The following is a 25,287-nucleotide window of genomic DNA, read 5'->3' as shown; positions in this document are numbered from 1 at the left end:
GGAAAAGGACCCACATGTACAAAAATATTTATAGCTGCTCTTTTTGTGGTGGCAAGGAATTGGAAATTAAGGGGATGTCCATCAATTGGAGAATGGCTGAACAAGTTGTGGTATATGAATGTAATGGAATTCTGTTGTGCTGTAAGAAACGATGAGCAGGAGGAGTTCAGAGAAACCTGGAAGGACTTGCATTAACTGATGATGAGTGAGATGAGCAGAACCAGAAGAACACAGTATCATCAACATTATGTGATGATCAACTGTGATAGACTAGATTCTTCTCACCAATCCAACAGTACAAGAAAGTTCCAAAGGATTCATGATGGAAAAGGCTTTCCAAATCCAGGGGAAAAAAAGGAACTGTGGAATATGGATGCTGATTGGACCATACTATTTCTTTTGTTTTTGGTGCTGTTGTTTTTCTGTTTTGAGGTTTTTCCTTTTTGCTCTGATTCTTCTCTTATAACATGACTAATGCAGAAATATGTTTAATGTTATTATTATGTATATATAACCTATATCAGATTATCTGCTATCTAGGGGAGGGAGGGAGGGAGAAAAATTTGAAATTGGAAATCTTATATAAACAAATGTTGAAAACTATCTCTACATGTAACTGGAAAATAATAAAATACTTTTATTTAAAAAAAAATACCAGGCTTTGTCTCTTCAATAAGCACACTTAGCCTCCTCTTCTTTAAAAACAATCAATAAGGGAGTAGCTAGAAGGTGCAGTGGATAAAGCACCAGCCCTGGAGTCAAGAGGACCTGAGTTCAAATCTAGCCTCAGACACTTGACACTTACTAGCTGTGTGACCTTGGGCAAGTCACTTAACCCTCATTGCCCCCCCCCCCAAATCAATAAGCATTTATTAAGTGCCAGGTACTTATTATGTGCCAGGCACTGTCCTAAGCACTGAGGATACAGAAACAAGAAAAAGACAGTCCTTGCCTTCAAGAAAATCACAATCTACTGAGGGAAACAACATGAAAATAAATATAGAGCGAGCAAGAGAGAGAGCAAGAGAGTGAGAGAATGAGAGAGTGAGCTATATACAGGATAAATAGGAAACAACGAACAGAGATAAAGTGCTAGAATTGAGAGGAGTTGGGGAAGGCCTCTTGCAGGAGGTGGGATTTTAGTTGGGACTTGAGGGAAGCTAGGGAGGTCAGTGTCAGAGCTGAGAGATGGAGGGTCTTGTCTGTGGAGCAGTCAGGAAGCCAGCGTCACTGAATGGATGAGTATGTGGTGGGGAATAAGAAGACAGGGAAGGGAGGAGGGGGCGAGGTTACAAAGGGCTCTGAATGCCACCCATTCCATTTTCTATTTGACCCCGGAGGTGACAAGGAACCACTGGAGTTTGTCACTGGAGTTTGTTGAGTGGAGGGGGGAGAAGGGGACAGTCACACCCGCACTTTAGGAAAACCACTCTGGTGACTGAATAGAGGAAGGATTGGAGGGGGGAGAGACTTGAGGCAGGCAGACCCACAAACAGTTACTGCAATAGTCCAGGTGGGAGGGGATGAGCTTGAACTAGAGTAGGGGTAGTGTCAGAGAAGAGAAGGGAGGGGGGTATTCAAGAGCTGCAGCAGAGGTGAAATCAATAGGCCTTGGCAACAGCGTGGATATGGGGGAAGGGTGACAGATAGGAGCCCAAGATGACTCCAGGGTTGTGAGTCTGGGGGACTGGGAAGATGGTGTTGCCCTCTATAGTAATATTAGAGAGGGTAGGTAGGGTGGATTTAGGGGGAACATAATGAGCTCCATTTGGGGATATGTTGAGTTTTAAGATGTTGACTGGATAACCCATTTGAGATGTTGAAAAGCAGTTGGAGATGGGAGATTGGAGGTCAGCAGAGAGACTGGGGCAGGACGGGGAGATCTGAGAATCATCAGCATAGAAATGGTCACTGAATTCCATGGGAGCTGATGCGATTCCCTGAGTGAAGTGGTATAGCAGGAGAAGAGAAGGGGGCCCAGGACAGAACCCTGAGGGACACCTACAGTTGGAGGGTGCGAGCTGGAGGAGGGGCCGGCAAAGGAGATAGAAGGAACATTCAGATAGGTAAGAGGAGAGCCAGAAGAGAGAGGTGTCCTGAAAACCTAGAGGGAAGAGAGTGATCAACAGTGTCAAAGGCTGCAGAGAGGTCAAGGAGAAGAGATTGAGAAGAAGCCATTGGGTTTGGCAACTAAGAGATCATTGGTAACTTTGGAGAGATGAGTTTCGGTGGAAGAAGGTCAGAAACCAGACTGTAAGGAAGTGAGGAAAAGGAAGTGAGATGAGGGAAAGTAGAGGTACCTATTGCGGGTGGCTTTTTGAAGAGTAGCTACAAAGGGCAGAAGAGATAGAGGATGATAGTGAGAGATGGAAGGATTTCTGAGGAGGGGGGGACTATGGACATGTTTTTAGATAGCAGGAAATGAGACAGTAGAGAGGGAGAGACTGGGAATAAGTGAAAGAGTAGGGAAGACAGAGGGGGCTACTGCTGGAGGGAAAGGGATGGAATGAGATCTCTTGCACCTAGTAAAGGGGTTAGTCTCGGTAAGGAGTAAAGTCACTTCACCATATGAGAGAGAGGTGAAGGAGATGGTGGCAGAAGGCACCTGAGTGATAGGAGATAAGTTAGAGGGAGTTCACAGAAAATGGCCTCAATTCTTTCAGTAAAATAAAATAAGAGGCAAGTTTCTCAGTTGAGAGTCGGGAGGGAGGGAGAGCCATGGGGGTCTAAGGAGGGAGGAGAAGGTTTGAAAGAACTGCTGTGGAGAGTGAGATAGTGAGCTCATAAGTGGGGTACTGCAGGATGGCCTGGCGGCCATGAGGGCCCAGTTGAGGTTGTGTGACCTAAATTCATGGTGGCCCCTGTTGTGCGATTTTCTCCACCCTTAGTCAGCAGCATGTGTGTAGGTGAGAAGGCAGTGAATGGTGGGAGAGATCCATGCCTCGGCTGGGTGTAATCAGTGATGTGATAAGGGGGCTAGGGATTCAAGAGAGGACAGTGTAGAGTTGGATTGGTTCACTCAAGGGCCAAGATGGGGAGAAAAGTAGAGGGTGACCAGTGCAGGGAGGTGGCCTGGGAGAGAACTGGGGTGTTAAGGGATTGAAGGTCAGTAGGGATCCTAAGAGGCAGGGAGGACCATGAGCAAGCTCTGGGGTCCTAGAAAACAGGAATTATGCTCCTGTCCCTGAGGCTTCAAACGATGGGTCAGTGATTAGGGACAAGCCAAAATCTGCTCCATAGGCTGATATCCGACAGCAACATGCATAATGAGGATGAAGCCTCCTCCCCGTTTCACATGCTTGCTCCAAAAGCTGGTGAGACAATATTTGGTTCTGGCTGTGAGGAAAGCAACGCTGGCATGACAAGGGACAGAAACTCTGCGTGCCTGGGGGGAGGACTCGGAGAAGCACGAAGGGCAAGAGTTTCATATCTGAAAAATAATCTCTCTGGGCTTTTTTCTTCCCGCTTTGTCCTTGCTAATGACAGGGCCATTACATTTATGCCTTAAACTCCAGCTAGCACAAAATTTTTATTAGTCAGCTACTGTATACAAGCCATGGAATTAAGCAGTGGGCATTCATCGATTACCAGAATCCAGGGCTTACAACCTATGGCTTGGAAAGCGGAAGGAGGGCAAGAATACACAGACCAGAAATGGTCATGATGCAAGAGATTTTAACGGAAGAAGATTTGCTGGTGTGGGCAGACATGGATTGCAGGCACAGGGGACAACATGAGCAGAGCAGAGATGGAATAGGGCAGGACTGGAATGTGGGTTGGCGAAAGGGAGTCTGAGGGAAGGCTGGAAAGGTAAACTGGAGGCACATTCTACAGGGCCTAGAACGCAGGAGTTATTCAGAGGGCACTAAGACAACACTGAAACATCCTGAGGAGAGGAGTGACAAGATCAGAGCAGCACGTTAAGGAGATGGTTGGAGAGAAGAAATGTGAGAGGCAGGGCAACAACTGAGGAAGCAGTGAGTGGAGATGGCAGCCTGGACTAGAATGTTGATGCTGGACGAGGAGGGAGTGACCGACAGGCATTGATTCTTTGATTCATTCAAGAGATATTGTGGGGGAAGAAGAGGCAAGATGTGACTAACTGCTAGACACCTTGCTGTTTGTTAGAGTTAACCTTTGTTGAGAGTCACCGATGTACAAAGTGGTATTCACAACTGTGACTCAGAAATAAGTACCTGATCATACAGACAGATGTAAGTGATGGCACTCGGGTTTTTAAGTATCTGAAAATTCTGGCATGAAGAACAATTTGTAAGAGATTAAAGATCCAACTCAAGACCTGGACGTGAGAACAGCACTTGCAGACCTTCCAGAAAAAGTCCTCGGGAGAAAGGAAGAACCAGCAGATGTGGCAGCTACATGTGATAAAACCCTAGTTCGGCATTAAGTAACAGCAGAAGCCCTTGTAATTAGAATCCAGAAACAGCCAAAGTACCCTTATTACCAATAAAGCAATGGCATTTACCAGCAGGGAGCAGAGGAATTAGAGAATAGAGGAGGGTGTCTATTTATCTTTCTGCATGGAATGGCAAATGCAGATTCAGGAAACGCCATAATTCTCAAGAAGCAAACTCTTCTGAACACAATATTCAAGTACTTAAGCTTAGATAGTCAATAGGTACATTGCCTCCCAAACCAGGATCATGCCATCCATCATTCCCTGAGGCTCTGTACAAAGCAAGCAGAAGCATGTGTGCAAACCAAAGGGTGATCTACACAGATATGTCCAGGCATGTTTGTTTGTTTTTCGTAGGGTAATGAGGGTTAAGTGACTTGCCCAGGGTCATACGGCTAGTAAGTGTCAAGTGTTTGAGGCTGGATTTGAGCTCAGGTCCTCCTGAATCCAGGGCCAGTGTCTATCCACTGGGCCACCTAGCCACCCCCAGGCATGTTTTTTAAACACACACACATATATATAGACAAAAGAGCTTCTGGTCACATGTTAATCAGTCTTTCCTCCCTAGCTAGAGACAGAACCACCACCGCTCTCATCTTCAAATACAAGAGTGACAATATTAATTAGGAGGGCGAGGGAGAAGATCCATGTACAGAAGGGCAACAACAGCATGAGGGATATTTATAACTACATCTTAAAGGTCACCACCCTCTAGTGAGAGTGTCATACAATACCTCATGAACCACAGGGCCCAAAAGGAAGTGCAGCCTCTGACAAAGTTCTCCGAGATTGGACAGACTGCTGGCCCTATGGCTGCCATCTGCATCTTTTGCTCCCCTCAGGAAGGTGTGAATCAAAGGTTCCTGGTACTTCGAGACCATGTCCCCTGTTGGAGAAAGAGAAGAAATCCAAACTTATTTGCTTATTTGCTTATTTATTTATTTATTTGTTTATTTGTTTATTTTTAATGGCAGGGCAATGAGGGTTAAGTGACTTGCCCAGAGTCACACAGATAGTAAGTGTTAAGTGTCTGAGGCTGGCTTTGAACTCAGGTCCTCCTGAATCCAGGGCTGGTGCTCTATCCACTGCACCACCTAGCTATCCCGATCTAAGCTTATTTTAAAAGACTTTTCTATTTGTGCAGCATTTCATATTTTGAGGGGGTCTATGCTTCATGTTATCTCATCATATTCTTATGACAATTCTATGAGGGAGCGGATAAGACACCTGACCCAAGTTATTTTCTTTCTTTCTTCCCTTTTTTTTTTTTGGTGGGGCAATGAGGGTTAAGTGACTTGCCCAGGGTCACACAGCTACTAAGTGTCAAGTGTCTGAGGCTGGATTTGAACTCAGGTCCTCCTGAATCCAGGGCTGGTGCTTTATCCATTGTGCCACCTAGCTGTCCCCCAAGAGGCTTTTCTGAATCCCCACATCTGCCAGAGCCCTCACTACCTACTTTGTTTACCAGATGCATGTGTATATGTCTGTATACATGTGTGTATATAGATACAGAAATAGCATCTGCTTATCTACATACATGCTGTCTCATCTCATAGAGTGTAAGCTCTTTGGGAGTAGGGGTTAAGTGACTTGTGTCAGGGCAGCAGTTGGTCAGTGGATGGAGCACTGGGCCTGGAATCAGGATGTCATTCGGAAGTCACCAAGTGTTCCACTTCTATGTCTAAGAAGGCCCAATTCCCTTTATCAGTTCTTACAGTTTTTACATATGACCCTTAACTCTGGTCTCCATCCTCCGATCCTTCTGTCCTTTCTTGGGTCATCATCCCTGCTCTGGCATAGTCTCCACCATTCCCAATCTCAACCCCTTGGTGAACCTGGCCGCCTTGACACTATTCTCCACTCTTGACCCCTTGTTCCCTTGTCCCATTGCTGATCACGCCTTGCTAAATCCCAACCCTGGATGAAATCCACTATCCACCTTCTTTGCTCCTACTCATGTGTTGATGAACAAAGTTGGAGGAATGTCTGAAAACACAGTGACTAGATCCACTACCAATTTCTATTATCCAACCTCATTTGAGTCCTCACTGTAACAAGGCAATCTATCTATTCTTCTGCAATCAGTTCTCTGTCCTACTCGCCACACTGGATCACTAATTGACACACACATTGATCATCCCCTATTAGATCCCTAAGACTCCCACAGCATCCCCTACCTCCACTCTGTCAACAGGAAACCTTACTTCATATTTAATGAAAAAAATTGAGGCCGTTCACCAAGAATGCCCTCTTTTTCCCTCCTCATCCTCTTCCTCCTCCCTGCATGTCCCATGACACCATCTCCTCCTATGTCCTGCTTCACCCGGATCACACGAGGAGGTGGTCCTTCTTCCTCCTCAGGCCAGCCTCTCCATGTGAACATCCATCCCATTCCCTCCCAGCTTCTCCGGCAGATTGTCCTCACTATTATCTCCCCTCTCTCTAATCTTCAATCTCTGTGTCTACTGGTTCTTACCCTGCTTCCTACATGCATCTCCCACCCTTCAAAAATGTTCACTAGACTCCTTGATCATTATTGTCCTGTAGGTCGCACGTGGTGCCTCCCCTTTTCTTCTTCCTGTCTTCTAAATGCCAACCTCACCCCACAACTGAGGCTTCCTCTCTCAGTTCTCCTTCTTCCTCTCTGACAACTCTTCAACATCCTTTGCTAGATCTGTATCCACATGTGGGCGTTCCCCAAGGCTCTGCCCTGGGTTTTGTTCTCTTTCTTCTAGACTCTTTGGTTTGGTGATCTCATCAGCTCCTATGAGATTCAATTATCTTTAAGATGATGGTTCCAAAATCTATCCATCCAGTCCTAGAGTCTTTCCTGAATGCCAGGCCTGCATTACCAAGTTCTAAACTTCTCTATTACCGTCAAGGGCACCATATCGGTCACCCAGGTTTGGAAAAAAATTAATCCAATTTTATGTTCAGATCCATATTTTCTCCCTTCACCCATCTCTGAGAAAGCAAGAAAACCAAAACTATGTCCCTACAAAAGGTCTCAATCTGTAATCAGAGTCTAATACCTCTTTATCTGGAGTGAGATAGCATGTTTCATCATGAACCTTCTGGAATTGTGGTTGGTAATTGTGTGGATCGGTGTCCCCGAGTCTTTTAAAACTTTCTGTCTTTACAAAGCTCTTATAGCATAAGTTGTCTCCTTGTTCTTTTCACTTCACTTTGCATCAGTTCATACAAGTCTTCCCAGTTTCTCAGAAATCATTCCCTTCATCATTTCTTACAGCACCACAGTACTCTATCACATTCACATACCTAAGGCATCCCCTCGGTTTTCAGTTCTTTGCTACCACAAAGAGCTGCTATAACTATTTTTATACATAAGTGTTCTTTTCCTCTTTCTCTGATCTCTCCGGGGGTCGAGCCCCAGTAGTAGTATTTCTGGGTCATAGGGTACAGTTTAATAATTTTGGGGGCATGGTTCCAAAATGCTTTCCAGAATGGCTGGCTAGGTTTGAAAGCTTGATGGCATTCTTAGCTCCTTAATCTCCATCATCCCATATATCCAATCAGCTATCACCTCTGTCACTTCTTTCTCCAAAACAGCTCCTGCATATAATCCCTCCTCTCTACTCACACAACCACTGGCCCAGACTCTACGCTGCCTCCTGCCTGGATAACTGCAGTAACGTCCTAAGTAGCACAGCTACTCCAATCTGTCATCCACACAGGTACCATATTTTCCTTTAAACAGAGAGATATCTGACCATGTCACTCAATAAACTTCAGTGGTTCCTTGTTTCCAGGATATGCAGGAGGCAGGTTCTATTGCTCTCCCAAACCAAATATAAACTCCTCTGTCAGTTATTTAAACCTTTTTTGATAACCTGGCCCATTTCTATATTTCCAGGATTCATACTGGCTTACACATGATGCTCTGTCTTAGGCAGCTAAGTGGCACAGTGAATATAGAGCTAGATTTGTGGACAAAAAGACCCGAGTTCAAATCCTGCCCCACAGACCTATTAGTGTAATCCTGGGCAAGCCATTAACCTCCCTTAGCCTCAGTTTCCACATTTATAAAATGGGGATAGTAACAGCACCTATCTCAGAGGGTTCTTATAAAGATCAAATAAGATAACTTATGTAAAGAGCTTTGAAAACCTGAAAGTGCTATTTATTAGCTATGACTTCCTGTCTCTTCTGCCTTGGCATGGGTGGCCCCCCTCCATGCCTGGAATTCTTTTTTTTTTTTTTTGGCTTATTGATAAGATCTTAAGGACTGGAGTTCTTCACTCAATCAATAATATGCCTAGCATTTCTAAAACTATAGTAAATAAGAGCAGGCAAAAAGGGGCATTCTTGTTTTACTCCTACATTTATCTATCTATCTATCTATGCACTTGTATAGTATTTGATTATTTTCTACTTACATGTAGAGATAGTTTTCAATATTTGTTTTTATAAGATTTCCAGTTCCAAATTTTTCTCCCTCCCTCCCCTCTCCCCAAGACAGCAAGGAATCTGATATAGGTTATATATGTACAATCACATTAAACATATTTCTGTATTAGTCATGCTGTGATAGAATAATCAGAGCAAAAGGGAAAAACCTCATAAAAGGAAAACAAAAAAAAAAAGTAAAAATAGTATGGTACAATCTGCATCTAGATTCCACAGTTCTTTTTTTCTGGATTTGGAGAGCATTTTCCCTCATGAATCCTTTGAAACTACCTTGGACCATTGTGTTGCTGAGAAGAGTCAAGTCTATCACGGTTGATCAACACACAATGTTGTTGATACTGTGTACAATGTTCTCCTGATTCTGCTCATCAATTCATGTAAGTCCTTCCAGGTTTCTCTGAAATCCACCTGCTCAGCGTTTCTTCACATTGATTTTTTAAAAAAACTTTGTGTTCTAAATTTTCTTCCTCCCTCCCTCCCTCCTCAACCCTCCCTATGGAGTCAAGCAATCAATATAAGTCATACACGTGCAATCATGCCAAGCATCTTCACATTACTCAAGTTGTGAAAGAAAACCATACTGTTTCTACTTTTTGGTTGTTTTTTTCCTTTTTTTTGAGGTTTTCCCCTTGTGTTCTGATTCTCCTTTCACAACATGACTAATGTAGAAACATGTTTAATGTGATTGCACATATATAACATATCAGATTGCTCTCTGTCTTGGGGAGGGGGGAGGTAAGGAAGGGAGGGAGAAAAATTTGGAACTAAAAAATCTTATGAAAACATATGTTTAAAACTATCTTCACATGCAACTGGAAAATAATAAAATATTTTTATGATAAAAAAGAAATGACAAGTAGGATGATTTCAGAAAGACCGGGGAAGACTTGTATGAACTGATGTATAGTGAAGTGACAAGAACCAGAACATTGTGCACAGTGACAGCACTATTGTTTGATGAAGAACTGGGAATGACTTAACTATTCTCAGCAATGCTATAATTCAAGATAATCCCAAGGACTACTCATGAAACATACCATCCAGTTCCAAAGAAAGAACTGATATTGATTGAACACAGACTGAAGCATGCTATTTTTCACTTTCTTTCATTTTTTCTTTTATTCAAGTTTTCTTATACAAAATGACTAATATAGTAATGTTTTACATAATTGCACATGTATAACCTATATCTGATTACTTGCCATCTCAGGGAAGGGGGAGGGAAAGGAGGGAAGGAGGGATGAAATTTGGAATTCAAAACTTTAAATAAAAATGTGACTTTTGAAATTTGATTTATTCATTCTTTTTGATCCCCAATTTATTTATTTTTCTAAAACTTTTAAAACTTCTTCTTGATAAACCTGAAAACACAAATTATGAAGAAAAGAACTTCCTATTTGGCAATAATTGCTGGGAAAACTGAAAATCAGTATGGTAGAAATTAGGTTTAGACCAACATCTTGCACCATATATAATCATAAATTCAAATTAGATGTGAGACTTAAATATTAAAGCTCAAACTATAAAAAGAATCAAAAGGGAAATAGATCATATATTTTTCACAGCTACAAATCAGGGGTGGATCCTTAACCAAAAAAGGGATTGAGATGATTAAAAAAGATAAGATAGTTTTGATTACGTGAAATAGGAATGATTTCATATGAACAAAATTAATGCAACTGGGGTGAGAACAGAAATGTTTTACTGAGGAAAACATTTTGCATTGAACATTTCTGATAAGAGTCTGATATTCAAAATATATAGACAAATAATAGAAATATATAAAACCAAAAGCCATTTCCCAATAGATTGGTGTTGGAGAGGATTTGAACGATTCTCAAAAAAGAAATATAAATGACTAGCACCCAAATGCAAGTGCCCCAAATCAACATGATGTAACTCAAACAACCCTGAGTTTCACCTCACACCCAGCAAATCAACAAAGATAACAGTCAGTGCTGGAGGTCCTGATGAATGATAGGCACATTACTAAATTGTTGGTGGATCAGTAAGTTGTTCCAATCACTCTGGAAAGCAATGTGGAATTATGTGAAGAGAGTGACTAAAATAGATTCTTTGGCCCAGAGATTCTGGAGATGTGCTCGGCATATTCCCAACAAAGGTCGATGATAGAAAGGCCTCATTTATATACATCACAATATTTATAGCAGCACTTCTTGTGGTATCAAAGAATTGGAAACAAAGCAGATGGCTATCATTTGGGGAGTTATTAAATAGATTATGATACATGGACATAATGGAACGTTTCAGTGCTATAAGAAATGGTGAATGTCTAACTCTGGGACCCAATTTGGAGTTTTCTTGGCAAAGATACTGCCGTGGTTTGCCATTTCCTTCTCATTTTACAGATGAGGAAACTGAGGCAAACTGGGTTGAGTAACTTGCCCAGAGTCACACAGCCAGCAGGTATCTGAGGCCAGATTTGAACTTGGGTCTTCCTGACTCCATGCCTGGCATTCTATCCACAGTGTCACCTAGCTGCACGTGTATAATCTATATCAAATTGGTTGCCTTCTCAAAAAGGGGGGACAGGAGAGAGGGAGAGAATCTGGAACTCAACATTTTAAAAAAATGAATGCTAAAAACTGTTTTTATATGTAATTAGAAAAAATAAAATATTAAACATTTTTGAAAAAAGAAATAACAAATACAGAGAAACATGGACAACTTTTATGAACTAATGAGAAGTAACCAGAACCAGCAAAACAATACACAACCCCATAATCAAAACTGAATGCCATAAAATGATCAAGACCAAGCTTGGCCCTAAAAAGAGATATGAGAAGCTGTGCCCCCCCCCACTTCTTTGCAAACATGGGGGAGTGTAAGATTGGACTTTTTAAGATATGGACTTACATGAACTGATGCTGAGATGAGCAAAACCAGGAGAACATTGTACACAGTATCAACAACATTGTGTGTTGATCAACTGAGATAGACTTGACTCTTCTCAGCAATACAATGGTGCAAGATAGTTCCAAAGGACTCATGATGGAAAACGCTCTCCAAATCCAGAAAAAAAGAATTGCAGAATCTAGATGCAGATTGAACCATACTATTTCTACTTTTTTTGTTTTTGTTTTTTGAGGTTTTTCCCTTTTGTTCTGATTCTTCTTTCACAGCATGACTAATGCAGAAAGATGTTTAATATGATTGTACATATATAAGTTATATCAGATTGTTTGCTGTCTTGGGGAGGGAACAGAGGGAGGGAGAAAAATTTTAAACTAGAAATCTTATAAAAACAAATGTTGAAAACTATCTCTACGTGTAACTAGAAAATAATAAAATACTTCTATGATTAAAAAATATGCCACTTTTGCTTAACTTTATCTACTTTTTGGCTCTCTGGAAGTGCACAGGGGAGGAGATGCAGTGGGAAATACAAAAACAAAAGTTGTCAATGACATTTATTTTAAAACATAAAAGGCCGGGGGCATCTAAATGGTACAGTGGATAAAGCACTGGCCCTGGATTCAGGAGGGCCTGAGTTCAAATCCGGCCTCAGACACTTGACAATTACTAGCTGTGGGACCCTGGGCAAGTCACTTAACCCCCATTGCCCCACAAAAATAAATAAATTAATTTAAAAAATTAAATAAATAAAAAATAAAGCATTTAAAAATACATAAAGGCTGATGGAGAGCTCAAGGAATTTACTGAGTGGAGGAGGGGCCTGGTCAGATTTGTTTAAGAGAAGTCAGCGTGCCAGCTAAGTGGAAAATGGAAAGGATCAGGGTAGAGGCTTGAAGCAGAGACCAATCAGGAAGGCATTCTAGTAGCAGTCTAGCTGAGAAGTGATGAATGAAAGAAGGCGGTGGCTTTGTGAGTAGTAAGAAAGGTGCCCACATGAGAGATGGTGTGGAGATAAATGTGGCGAGGTTTGGCAAATGACTGGGAATATGGGTGAGAATGAGGAGTTGGAGACAACGCTACAGTCACAACACAAGAAGACTGGAAAGGTTGCTTCTTCCAACAGGGACAGGGAGGGGAAGTCTGGGAGATGGATGGGTTTGGGAGGAAAGATAACAAATTGTTTGAGATGGTTGCTTGCCATGTCTCCAGGTCATCCAGTTTGAAATGCCCAATAGGTAGAGATATAAGACCGGAGGTCAGGAGAGAGTCTGTGGCAGGGCAGAGAGATGTGGGGGTCATTGGCATGGAGACATATAATCAAACCCAACAAAGCTGAGTTTAAAGAGTGGGGGGGGGGGCTTTTATCTGAGTGTTTTATATTTGAGGGTCGGCCACAAGCCCAAGAACCCCCAGAGAAAGACATTTCCCAAGAAGCTGCGTCACAAGCACTGTTCAGTTCAGAAGCCTTGTGAACAGTCTATCGGCCATGGCCCTTTCTCCACAAATGGGAAGGGGTAGATGAGTGGCGGACAACACCATGGACTAAAAAGAGAGCTGTAGTTTACTGAATGAATATATAAGTGCACATTCAGGGCGTCTACGCTCCCCACACACCTAAGGCTTTTCTCTTAAGCCCTGAGGGGCTGCAGCAGGTCTAGAGTGGCTGTTGCTGACGAGTCCATAACACGGAGGCCAGCTCAGTGTAGCAACTCTCTAGGCTCTGCCCCAGGTGCCAGGTGTAAAGCTGAGGTTTCTCTGCATGCCTGGGTGTGGGAAGAGCTGGCCTAAAGCCAAGAGAAGAAGAGCCGAGCCCTGGCAAAGATCGGTAATGAAAGGGAAGAGAGAAGAGTCATGCTTTGGAAGATGTTTCCAGGCAGCCTCATGTTGCGGCAGGTCTGACTCAGAGTCGCACGGCACTGTCCTGTTAATGACACCTCCAATACCCAACCGCTGCTGATGCAGACATGCAAACGAAGAGCCTGTGGCGGGCAGTGTCCGGGAACCCGGGAGAGGCAGAGGAAGGGCACTTGCGAGCCACCCCATGCAATCCCTCACTGTACAGATGAGGAAATCGGGGCCTGCAGAGGCAAAATGCATCCAGGTCTTCTGCCTCCAAGGCCGGAGCGCCTTCTACCGGCCCACACAAAGCACCCTCCGATTTCCCAAACTACAAGAAGACATTTTGTTGTTTTCTGCTAGCAGATATGCCACAGTACCCACAACTACGTCTAGTTCACAAACGGTTAAACTAAAGCCATTGAAGCTGGCCACTGAACTCAAGCTTTCTAGGCTGTCAAAGTGAGGCCTAGCCCTGACAATCTCCCGGTCCCTTTGAATCCTCCAATTATTGATGAAGCTGCTAAGGGTATCTGGTTTATTGGTAAATACTATATTTAATTTTAAAATTTAAAACCTCATATGTACATTAAGACATTTCCAATTTTTGGAGAAATATACTTATTCCCATCGAAGTGAATATTGGTTTTTTCAAGCCTTTATTCTAGCTATATTATGGCTGGTAGCTGGTTGGAAGAGTGGATAGAGGGCCGGGCCTGTGATCTGGAAAACCTGAGTTCCTGTGGAGCCTCAGATGCAAGATACGTGGCTCTGGGCAAGTTCCTTCACCTCTGTCTGCCTCAGTTTCCCCAACTGTAAAGTAGGGACAATAATGGCATATTTCCACCACTGTCGTGGTGAGGATTGAATGAGATGATACTTGTAAGGTGCTTTAGCACAGAGTAGGTGCCATGCAAATGGTTATTCTCTTCCTTCCTCTTTCCCCTTGTTGGGAGGTGACTTAATAATTCTAGAAATAAGATGCTTATCTCATTTTCCATTAGTCATCGAGGGGAGTTGAGAAGGATGAGTAGGATACTCACTAGTCACAGAATGTGTGGGAGGCTAGGTTAATGAAAGGAAAAAGACTCTCACTATTTTTTTTTTAATTTTTTATTATTTTTTAGTGAGGCAATTGGGGTTAAGTGACTTGCCCAGGGTCACACAGCTAGTAAGTGTTAAGTGTCTTAGGCTGGATTTGAACTCAGGTACTCCTGACTCCAGGGCTGGTGCTCTATTCACTGCACCACCTAGCTGCCCCAAGACTCTCACTATTAAGGGGAAGGAAGAAAGTCCTGATGCAGGGGACATGCGTGTGAGCAGGGAAGCTAAACACAACAATGATTCTGCTAGTGGTATCACCATGTTCCCCTTTACCCAGGCTTGGAACCTTAGAATCCTCTTTGATGACTTCCTGTCCCTCCCTCCCAAACATCTCAATAATCTTCATGTTCTTTTGGTTCTTATTTTGGACACTTTCTCATTAATGTCGTCTCTCCTAGGATCCCATAGGTGGGTTCCAGATCAAATCCTTCCAGTCTATTCTACACAGTGACACTAGATTATTCTGACCGTACTATTTTTATCATGCTGTGTCTACTAAATAAGATCCGAAGTCTTAACCTGGCATTCAAGGCCCTCTCAACTGTGGTCCCAACCTACTTTTCCCATCTTAATTTCCCACCCCAAACCACATTTTAGCCAAACCAAGCAGTAAGCCAGATCCTGTTCCCCCACCTCTGTCCCTCCTCTTTCCTCTGCCTGGAAGACCTGACCTTTCCACCATTTTCCCTTATTATATTGCTGCCAACTTGAGGACCAGATCAAATGCTTCCTCCTCCATGAAATGTTCTCTGCTCCTCCCAGCTCCTCTGAATTCCTGTTCTACTCTCGTGGCTCTTAAGACCATGCCTTGGAGTCCTCATTTCTTCGTGTCTCCCCTCCTCTACCAGGCCATACGTGTGCTGAAGGGAACAAACATTACATGTTGTCTTTATAATCTCCATTCCACTCATCACATGGTAGGGGCAGGGGAGGAATCTGGACCTATGATTTCACTGGTATAGGGAACTCCAGGATAAGAAAATTCCCTGTACCAATTTGGGCTTGGGACACTGAGGGATCAGGTGACTTGCCTAGGGTCAAGGAGTCTGTCTGGGTCAGATGAAGGATGTCGAGCCTGGCTCTGTCCACTGTGCTGCGCTTCTTCCCTTTGCACACCGATGTTCAGGAAATATTTGTTGGATGGAATTAGATTGAAAAAGAGATTCGGGAGGCAGATGAGATACTTTAGGAGGCTGGTGGTAAGGTTGATGCAGTCTGTGTGGGTGCATTCCTTGTCCCCCAGTTCTTGGAAGGAAGAGGAGCTTCTGTCAGGTGCAGCCTCGAACATCAAAAGTGCCAGGTCTGTCTGCTGACTCCAGATTAGTGTATTTATAATGCACTCCAGCTCCCTTTGTCTGGGGGAGTTTGCAAACCACACAGATGCTCCCAATTTGGGTCACTCAAAATAAAGCCTGCTGAGTAGCTGGGGCCTATTTCTTCTGCTGAGTCATCTCTCAGATCCAGAACCAAAATCAGCACCTGGGAATACTGATGCATCCTCCATATCCTTGGTCCACAAGGTCGGTTTTATCCTACAATCCTGTGGTTGTTGTTATTCAGTTGTTTCACTCGTGTCTGGCTCTTTGTGACCCCATCTGGGATTTTCTTGGTAAAGATCTTGGAGTGGTTGGCCATTTCCTTCTCCAGCTCATTTTAGAGATGAGAAAACTGAGACAAACAGGATTGAGTGACTTGCCCAGGGTCACATAGCTAGTAAGTGCCTGAAGCTAGATTTGAACTCGGGTCTTCCTGACTCTAGGTATGGTGCTCTATGCACTATGGCGCCCCCTAGCTGCCCAATCCTGTAGTTGGATCAATTGACTGTGAGGCTCTGACTCTGTCATCGAAATCTCAGACTGCATCAGGGGACTGGAAAAGAATGAAGAATTCAGTTCTGTCCCCTAAACAGATGACTCATCAAGTACTCTCTGTAGGTGACAGGTGAGAGGTGACATGCCTGAGGTGTCCCACATCACAGTGCAGAGGAAGGAAAGTAAACATATAAAGTCTGAGCCAGAGTCCCAGTTCTGCTACTTGGCAGATGTGTGCCCTTGGGCAGGTCTTATGCATAAAAGGATGGTGATAATACCTACTTCTAGACCTATTGTGCAGATCAAAAGAGATAATACATATCAGTATTTTGTAAGGACAAAGTGTCTTTATAAATGTAAGTTATTATTAATAATAATGCAAAGTAATACATTGATATTATTTAGAAATCAGTCTCTTGTGAATTTGGTTACTGCAAACTGATTTCCCAGGGCCTGCTCATCTCTGCTATTTACTCCCTGTGTGGACTTCACCTCCATAAGCCTGTTTCCTCATGTGAAAAATGAAGGAACTGGACAAAATTATCTATAAGATTCATTTTAGAATGAAACTCTATGATTCTCTAATTACTCTGTGATAAAAACTCTGGGTTGCCAAAGCAGAGGATTCGACGTGGACCCCGAGTGAGCCCAGCACCCTGGTCACCAACCTGCTGGTGGTCTGTAAAACTCAAAACCTGAACTTAGAACAAATAAAAGAAAACAAGCGCAGAAGCTTCAGCCTGTTCTCTTCCAAATCATCCCTGCCCCGAAGAGCAATCCTGGCCTAAAGCATGATGATAGTATGTATTAGCACATGCATTCCCACATTTCCCTGCTTTGGGACGCCTCTGGACCTCCCCATCCTCTCTCCCTTCCCCAGCAAACGTATCATTGGGAAACTTCAATATCCTGAGAGACTCGATCTGCCTGGTCCTCCCGTCTAGTCTGTCCCCTCTGTCCCAGACTGGAGTTTATGCCTGGAGGGCAGGACCACGAGCTCCTGGGCCTCTCATTAAAAAGGGGGCTCAGCAGTCTTCTCCCCACTTCCCACCAGCTTTTGGACTTCTCTGGAACTCTCCAATACTTCCCTGGCAGGTACCCTCCTCCTCTCTTCCCCCTCCCAACACTTTTAGCTTCTCTTTTTGTGCTGTGCAATCTCACGAGGGCAGGGACTATCTGTATTTCTATTTGTATCCCCATCACTTAGCACGTGCCTGGCACTTCATAAATGTTTACTGACCTATTTATTGACTGATCCACGTGACTTCCCCCAAAGACTAAATTACCTTTCTGTATCCGTCAAATTAAGAGGAAGAAGGTGAGTGAACCACCTTAGCTTATGTTAGTATGTGACGCAATTATTGGCAAACTTTGAGGTTCTTTACAATTCGAACCCAGGACTATGGAAGGGAGCCTACTGAGACAGCAGGGTTTCTGACTAAGCAATAAAACCACATTCTTCCCTCAGCTTGGCCTTCCCCGTACTCCTGCCCCGCCACCCAAATGATAGGTTTGAGATGTTCTTGGCAACGCCTATTGAAACACAAAACGTCACCTTTGTCTGGAAGACCGCTAACCTTGGCCCACATTTTACCAAATGTTCATTATCGTCTTATTAGGTTATTTCCTAGTATTACTTGGCTTCGGTAGGAACAGAGTTGAATGGTTGTTTTGGTTTTGTTCCCATCCCACCTCCATTTCTAGAGAAGAAGAAGAGATAGCATCTAACTCCCACCACATTCTAGAAGAGTTGGTTTGGGAACTTCCCTCTAGGCTTCCATGAGGAGATTCTGGACAAAAGGAAGTGCTCCTGCATGCACAAAAGTCCTCGACTGACGCGTCGCTGGAGCAGGAAGGGGACGGTGCCCAGAGTGCAGGTTTTGGCCTGTCCCACCTGGGGCACAGTCTCTGTGATGGAGGGTGGCGGGGCCCATCTACCAGGTCGAACACAATAGCACAGTTTTAGCCAAAAACCAATGAAACAGATAAAAATACACAACAGTCCGGTGCCCTTGGTCACCTTCTACTGTGATGGCAGCAGGGCAGAGTAAAAGAGGATGTTAAGGGAGTGCAGAGGATAAGATAACAGGGCTATGGTCCTGATTTCTGAGTGTCTTATGCCACTTGGGTGATTATGGGTATTCTTACCAGGGACTGATGAATTAATAAGCTGGAGGAAGTGAACCACAGGTATAGTGGCTTTCTTGCTACAGGTGAGTCTAGGAGGACAGATGCTCAGCCTACTTATTATTACTCTGGTATTGATGAATTCATGGAAGAATCAGAACAAAGTCTCTAGTGTGGGGATCCTCTGGGGAGGACTCTGAGAAAGATACAGACAAGAACAGCATCAGAAGACAATGCATGGATGGGTTTTGATCTGAATTGAAAGGGGAAGTGGCCATAGGAATGAGATCACACAGATCCATACCTAAAAGGAAGTAGTGCTTCATACTGTGGGGCCTGGAAATGTTCAGTGTTTGTTTATTCATTCTTTCATTCATTAACAAAGACATAATGAGCACCTACTATGTGTAAGTCATCACACATTCATTAAGTACCTACTAAGTGCAGAGCACAAGACTAGGTGCTGAAGATCAAAGATAACACAGTCCTTACCCTTGAGGAACTGACATTCTTCCAGGCACCCTGGGGGAGTCAAAGGCTGGAGACAAGTTCGGATCATTCCTGCTCAAGAACTGAAGAACCCCAGTGGGTTACACTAAGGGAAGTGAAGGATTCCTAATCTTGGAGGCTGACAGCTCTGCATAGGTCAGACATGTTGACATGGGAATCATTGGCTTAGAGATGACAATTAAATTCCCAGTTGCTGAAGAAATCATCAGGAGATTGAGTAGAGAGGGAGAAGAGCAAGAAACCTAGGGAGAAGGCTTGTGGAAGACCTACAGTTCCTGGTGTGACCTGGATTTGTTCCAGCAAGGGGACTAAGAAGGTTAGACAAGAGGAGAACCAGGAAAACAATGTCACAAAAGCCATTTGGTCAGGCCCCATCCCCTCACCTAGGCTACTGCAACAACCTTTTAACTGGTCTTCCTGCCTCACTTCAGCTTGTCCTCTGCACAGCTGCCAAAATGAATTTCCTTGGTGGAGATCTGATCAGGTCACTCTCCCTTCTCAACAAAATCCAGGAGCTTCCTATTACTTCTAGAGTAAAAATAAACTGCTTTATTCAGCTTTTAAAAGGCATCACAAGGGGCAGCTAGGTGGTGCAGTGGATACTGTACCGGCCTTGGAGTCAGTAGGACCTGAGTTCAAATCCAGCCTTAGACACTTGACACTTACTAGCTGTGTGACCCTGGGCAAGTCACTTAACCCCCATTGCCCCGCAAAAAAAAATTCAATATATAATATCAAATTTTATATAAAAGGCATCACAACCTATCTTTCTAGACTTATTGGACACGATTCTCCCTGTTCCTTACCCCGTGCCCATCTCTACCCTGGTCTCCTCCCATGGTCTGAGAGGCACTCCCTGCTTACTTCTCTGCCTCACCAAGAACACACCCCAGCTTAGGTTTAGAAAAGGGAGCCATGGAACCCCCATTTCCTGAAGCAGCTCCAGACTCCTCCACGCCAACAAAAAAATCAAGCAGAACAAATCTCAATCTGATTTTCAGACATACTCATGGGAGGCAGCTCTGACTTATCTTCACAATTCAGCTCTAAATGCCTCTGATTTGTACCATGATAATGGTTAACACCTGGATATTCGACTCTTTGGATTCCTCTCAGGAGCCCAGAAATCATCAGTCTTATTGAGAAGCAAACAGCTGTGTGTTCATCAAACATGAGGATTCAGTTTTATTTAAATGAGCTTCAAAAGAACTTTAAAGGTGAGAAGTATAGAAATGAATAGTGAAAAGATTTGAAGAATTTTTAGTCCGTCATTGGATTGATCCTAAAATACTGAGGATAGCACCAAGGAAAGGACCCTTTAACAAGTGTGAATCTGAAGGATTTTTACAGTGTCTCCTCAAGTTTTTCTTTCCATGCTATTCATATGATTGATGCCTCAACTAACAGAGTATAAGCCCCTGGTTACTCTGAGCGTAGGGCCCCAACACTTCCAAAGGACTTGGTAACTCATCAAAATGAGCCAGCTGAGGGAGGGAGACTGAAAACAGAGAGAATATTGAACACTCTACTTTTACCATCACTCCCACCAAAATGTCATTATTGTTCCATTACTTTTTCTATCTAGACAATCTCCTCTGAACCACCAGCAAGGCACCTGGTAAAGGCTTATATAACTAATTTTTAAGGAAATTGGCACTATGTTGTAGAAATTTTTATGTAATCATTTAAATAAGGATGCTTTATGGAATTTAGCATTACTTAAATTCTGATTGTGCCAAATAGAAGTAATGCTAGGGGGTTTGATAAAGGTAACTTAGTGAATTGTTAAAGCAATGAATGTCAGGTGTGCCACTAGCAGAAAACTGCCATGTTTAGCTACTTTGTTATTTCATAAAAGTGGTGTAATAGTTATTTAGTATGTGATAGTAATAAAGTTCCCAATTATAATTTTAGCACTGAAAAAAAAATGTCATTATTTATTTCTGGGTCCTGTTTCCTAGGCCTGAAGAGGGTGAGGTTTGGAGAGAAAACCATTCCCCGTCTCCCAAGCTATGTTCTTCCTTCCCTAGCAGCCAAGAGTAAGGAGGTGGTAAGGGGAATATCCTACATATTTAGGAAGAGCTGTCAGTCTCATACGCAGTGTAAATGAGTAGCAAAGAAAAGTCTATATGGGACAGGAAGGAAGACGATGATATATGACTGGAGTTCAGGATGAAGATTAAGGCTAGACAGATTTGGGAGCCATCTGCAGCAAAATGATCATTGAGCCCATGGAAGGTAATGGGGTCACCAAGACAGGACGCAGAGAAAGAAAAAAGGCCCTTGGGCAGAAGCTTGGGGTGAACCCATCATTAGAATATGGGGGTGTGGGATATAACAGGGAGACTGAGACAAGCAAGATAGAGAGAGCTGTGTCACAAAAACCCAAACAGGAGAAAGCACCAAGGAGAAGTGGAGGGTCAAGAAGGCCATGATATTGAGCAATTGAGAGGGGGACGGAAGATGTTGACCCGGCATTCTTTCGCTAAAGACAAAGGAACCCCCAATCTTCCTTCTGGAGGTAACTGGATTTGATAACAAACTTCTCCCAGAAGATAACACAAATCTGATGAATGCCCAGGTAGAAAAGAAATAACATTCCCATCACCAGCTGAAACAGAAAGAACACTGGCTTTGGAATCAGAAGTGATGGGTTCAAATAATGCCTCTAACACTTAATACCTGTGTGACTTTTACCAAATAACTTTCCTTGCATTCTCCTCAGCAAAATGAGAGACCTCTAAGGACCCTTCTGGTGCTATGACTGGAGATTTTCCAGAAGACTTAGGAATAGGGGGAGTAAGGAAGGAATCAGGCCATTGATAACCTAGCTTGTTACAAGGTACGGCCTGGCAAGTTCAAAAGTTCTGATAACCACCCACTCCTACCACATCACACACACAAAAGCCCTCTACTCGGTAATGATTTAAAGCAACCAACATATCCCAACTTGCCTTGGAGTCTTGTAGCCAGCCAGGTGTCAAAGGGGTGGTGGGTGGGGAGGAATGGGGGAGAAAGGGTGGAGAACCCATTTTAGGATAAAACTGACAAAACCCTCTTTTACTGGAATGAGCTTCATTTATTAGAAGATGAGAAGTGGGCTGGGGTGGGGGGTCGGTGATTTCACAGCCACCTATTTGCTACATCTTTTGTAAAAGAACCAGCAAAATAAAAAATTCACTGGGGGGCTGCAGAATTATTGGACACCTGAGCCTGGCCTTTCACAACCACTGTGGAAGGAGTTCCTCCTGGACTGTGTGTTTTCTGATGGATGTTTATATTTCTTTTCTTTTCTTTTTTGGTGAGGCAGTTGGGGTTAAGTGACTTTCCCAGAGTCACACAGCTAGTAAGTGTCAAGTGTCTGAGGTTGGATTTGAACTCAGGCCCTCCTGAATCCAAGGCCAGTGTTTTATCCACTGTGCCACCTAGCTGTCCCGGATGTTTATATTTCTGCCAGTATTTTATTTTCTAGCAAGGAACAGAAGCAACAAGATTTTCATTTTCACTACCTCAAAGTTCCTTGGATAACTTAAAAAGTCCTTCTAGGTCAATTTTCCGTTTATAATGCAGGCACTATTCAAAAACTTCTTCCTATCACATGATCAGTGCAGCTGGTTGGCACAGGGCCCAGAACCAGGAAGTCTCATTTTCCTGAGTTCAAATCCAGCCTCAGACACTTATTAGCTATGTGTCTCTGGGCACATCTCTTCACCCTCTTTGCCTCAGTTTCCTTATCTGCCAAATGAGCTGGAGAAGGAAATGGCAAACCTCTCCAGTATCTCTACCAATAAAACCCTAAAGGAGTCACAAAGAGTCGGGCACGACTGAAACGACTGAACAACACCAGAGGAATAGAGGGCAAGGGAATAGTGAGGACTTACTGTTAAAAGTGACCCTTGGGGCAGCTAGGTGGCGCAGTGGATAGAGCACCGGCCCTGGAGTCAGGAGTACCTGGGTTCAAATCCGGCCTCAGACACTTAACACTTACTAGCTGTGTGACCCTGGGCAAGTCACTTAACCCCAACTGCCTCACAAAAATAAAAATAAAATAAAATAAAATAAAGTGACCCTCACAAAGCCACATGATTCATCCTTTGTCTCTGGGTAGGACAATGATAGCCTGATGCTGAATTACTCTTGTAATCTGGAATGAGGCAGTTAGGTAGGACAGTGTAGACAGACTGCTGGGTTTGCAGTCAGGATGACCCAAGCTCAAACCCTGCCTCAGATGCTTCCCAGCTGTGTCACTCTAGTCCTTTAACCTCTCTCACCTTCACTTTCCTTATCAGTAAAATGGGGATAAGATTGGATCAGCTGGGACCCTCAGCAGGCCCAAACGTGACCCTAAAGCGCTCTGGCAGTCTCGACAGCCCGTACAGATACTCGTTGCTGTTGATATTTATTGCTACCACTCCATTTCTTTTTGATCAGGCTTCAGTGGGAATGGGGAACAGCTGGCAAAACGATCCCAACGACCGCACTTCAATCCAAGTGTCTACGTTCCAGCCCTTTAAGCGTTTCATCAGACCTGCACCCAGAGCCGCTAACAAGTTCAGGCACTCCCTTCTCCCCTCCAGTCTGGCACCTTCGGGTCTGGCAGAAGAAGAGTCAGGGAGCAGAGCTGTCAAAAGCTGCATTTAGCTCCCCACGGGCGATGCCTTAGGATTTCTCTCTTTACCAAATGAGATGACGTTGGCAGTCACTCTTTCTTCTTCCTCTTTGGGAACATGACATCTTACTCTGCTCACACGTCTGACAAACGTCCCTCAATTTTTGGAAGGTGACATCACGTAGAGCTATCATGTACTCTCACAAACCCCAATGGGCCTAAGGGAGGTCACGGCTATGCCTGGAGTCCGGGTCAGAGACAAAATCCTGGGCTAAATGGACCATAAACAGGTATCCAGTCCAATGTTCTCTCTGGGGTCCTATCTGAGGCCTCCTCAAACGTCTGACTGCCCCTCCAGCTGATTATGGCTGGAAGACACCTTGTAATCCCATGATGTCATAGGCCATCAATCCCTTCACGGGTGGGGGGGGGGTTCCCATCATATCTAGAACAAAATCAAAGTTCAGCGGGTGTATTGCAGCAGCTACCAAGGTTAAAAGAGAAAACAATACTGGACTGGTAGAATTTCCCATTGTAGTTACTGAGATAAATAATTTACAGTTAAACCCACAGATGAAATGAATAACTTTTGGAAAAGCACTGGCAAATCTTGCCTATCCGTGCCAAACCTGTTCCAGGCTGAGCCCCCCCCCCCATGGAAGTCCCTGGGCAGTCATGGTTCTCTTTTACTAGGCCCTTTATTCAGGAGGGTTTTGGTTAAGTTAATTTAGACAGGGGGCCCCAGAGGCAGGTCACACTTAGGGTTTTAAGTCATTTTTCTGAGCACCTTCCCATCCACTATCCCGATTCTTACAAGAAGGCGGGTATCAGAAGTGGAAACTGAGACAGAGACTGGTTAAGGTACTTACTCAAGGTCACACATTAAAGAGATAACTAGAAGTATAGCCCAGATCCTCTGACTGCCTGCCAGCCAGATTCTCTTTCCCTTGTACCATGAGATCTACTTACTCTTCATGAAGTTCTTCTGTGAAGACAGAAAACGACTCCACCACCAGCATTCATCCCCTATGCAGACCCTGTGAAATCTGAGTCCTCACAATTCTACATTCAACCACATAAGATACACACTGAAGAGATCCTAAAGACCCATCTGTACTATTCATCACCCGAGCAACTAAGGCACTATGGGAAGAAGTGCATGAGGAATCTGTACGCGTCTGTACTGAATGGGGGGAAGGGAGGGAGCTTCCTGGGGGAGTCTCATCCTTCCAGCACGGCCAGTGTTTTAGCCGCCATATTCCCCCACGTGAGGGGAGCCTGCTTCTGAGCATGTGTAAGGAGGGCCCTGCTTTCCACTCTAGAGCATGCTCAGGTGGGTGACTTTTCCCCCTCTGCCTGCTGTGTGCTAAAGAAGGGCCTCTAACTGACTTGGGAGCTGGAACTGGGCCTACATCCAAAAGGCATCGACCAGTCAAACCGACTTCTCTCTTCTTGGCTGCAGCCAAGTGAGCAGGATGAAATGCTGGGTCCATTAGGTGCGATTTATTGTTGCCTCTGTTTCTATTGTGTCTATTCTCTCCTGCTCTCAGGCAAAAGAGTATTGAGAT

The 25,287-nt window shown here is 43.9% G+C and overlaps 1 protein-coding gene across 1 annotated transcript in view; it reads right to left on the bottom strand.

Moving 5' to 3' along the window:
• TANGO6 (transport and golgi organization 6 homolog) overlaps window positions 1-25,287 on the bottom strand; it is a 214,603-nt gene that overhangs the window by 46,506 nt on the left and 142,810 nt on the right. The window contains exon 16 of the mRNA XM_043986651.1: window positions 5,152-5,303. Within this exon, the coding sequence (XP_043842586.1) occupies window positions 5,152-5,303 (152 nt within the window). The remainder of the gene's footprint in view (window positions 1-5,151; window positions 5,304-25,287) is intronic.

The sequence above is a fragment of the Dromiciops gliroides genome, chromosome 2 (assembly GCF_019393635.1).
Source record: "Dromiciops gliroides isolate mDroGli1 chromosome 2, mDroGli1.pri, whole genome shotgun sequence".
NCBI lineage: Eukaryota > Metazoa > Chordata > Mammalia > Microbiotheria > Microbiotheriidae > Dromiciops > Dromiciops gliroides.
The sequence above is the reverse complement of the archived record's forward strand: the minus strand, read 5'-3'. Positions and strand labels throughout refer to the sequence as shown.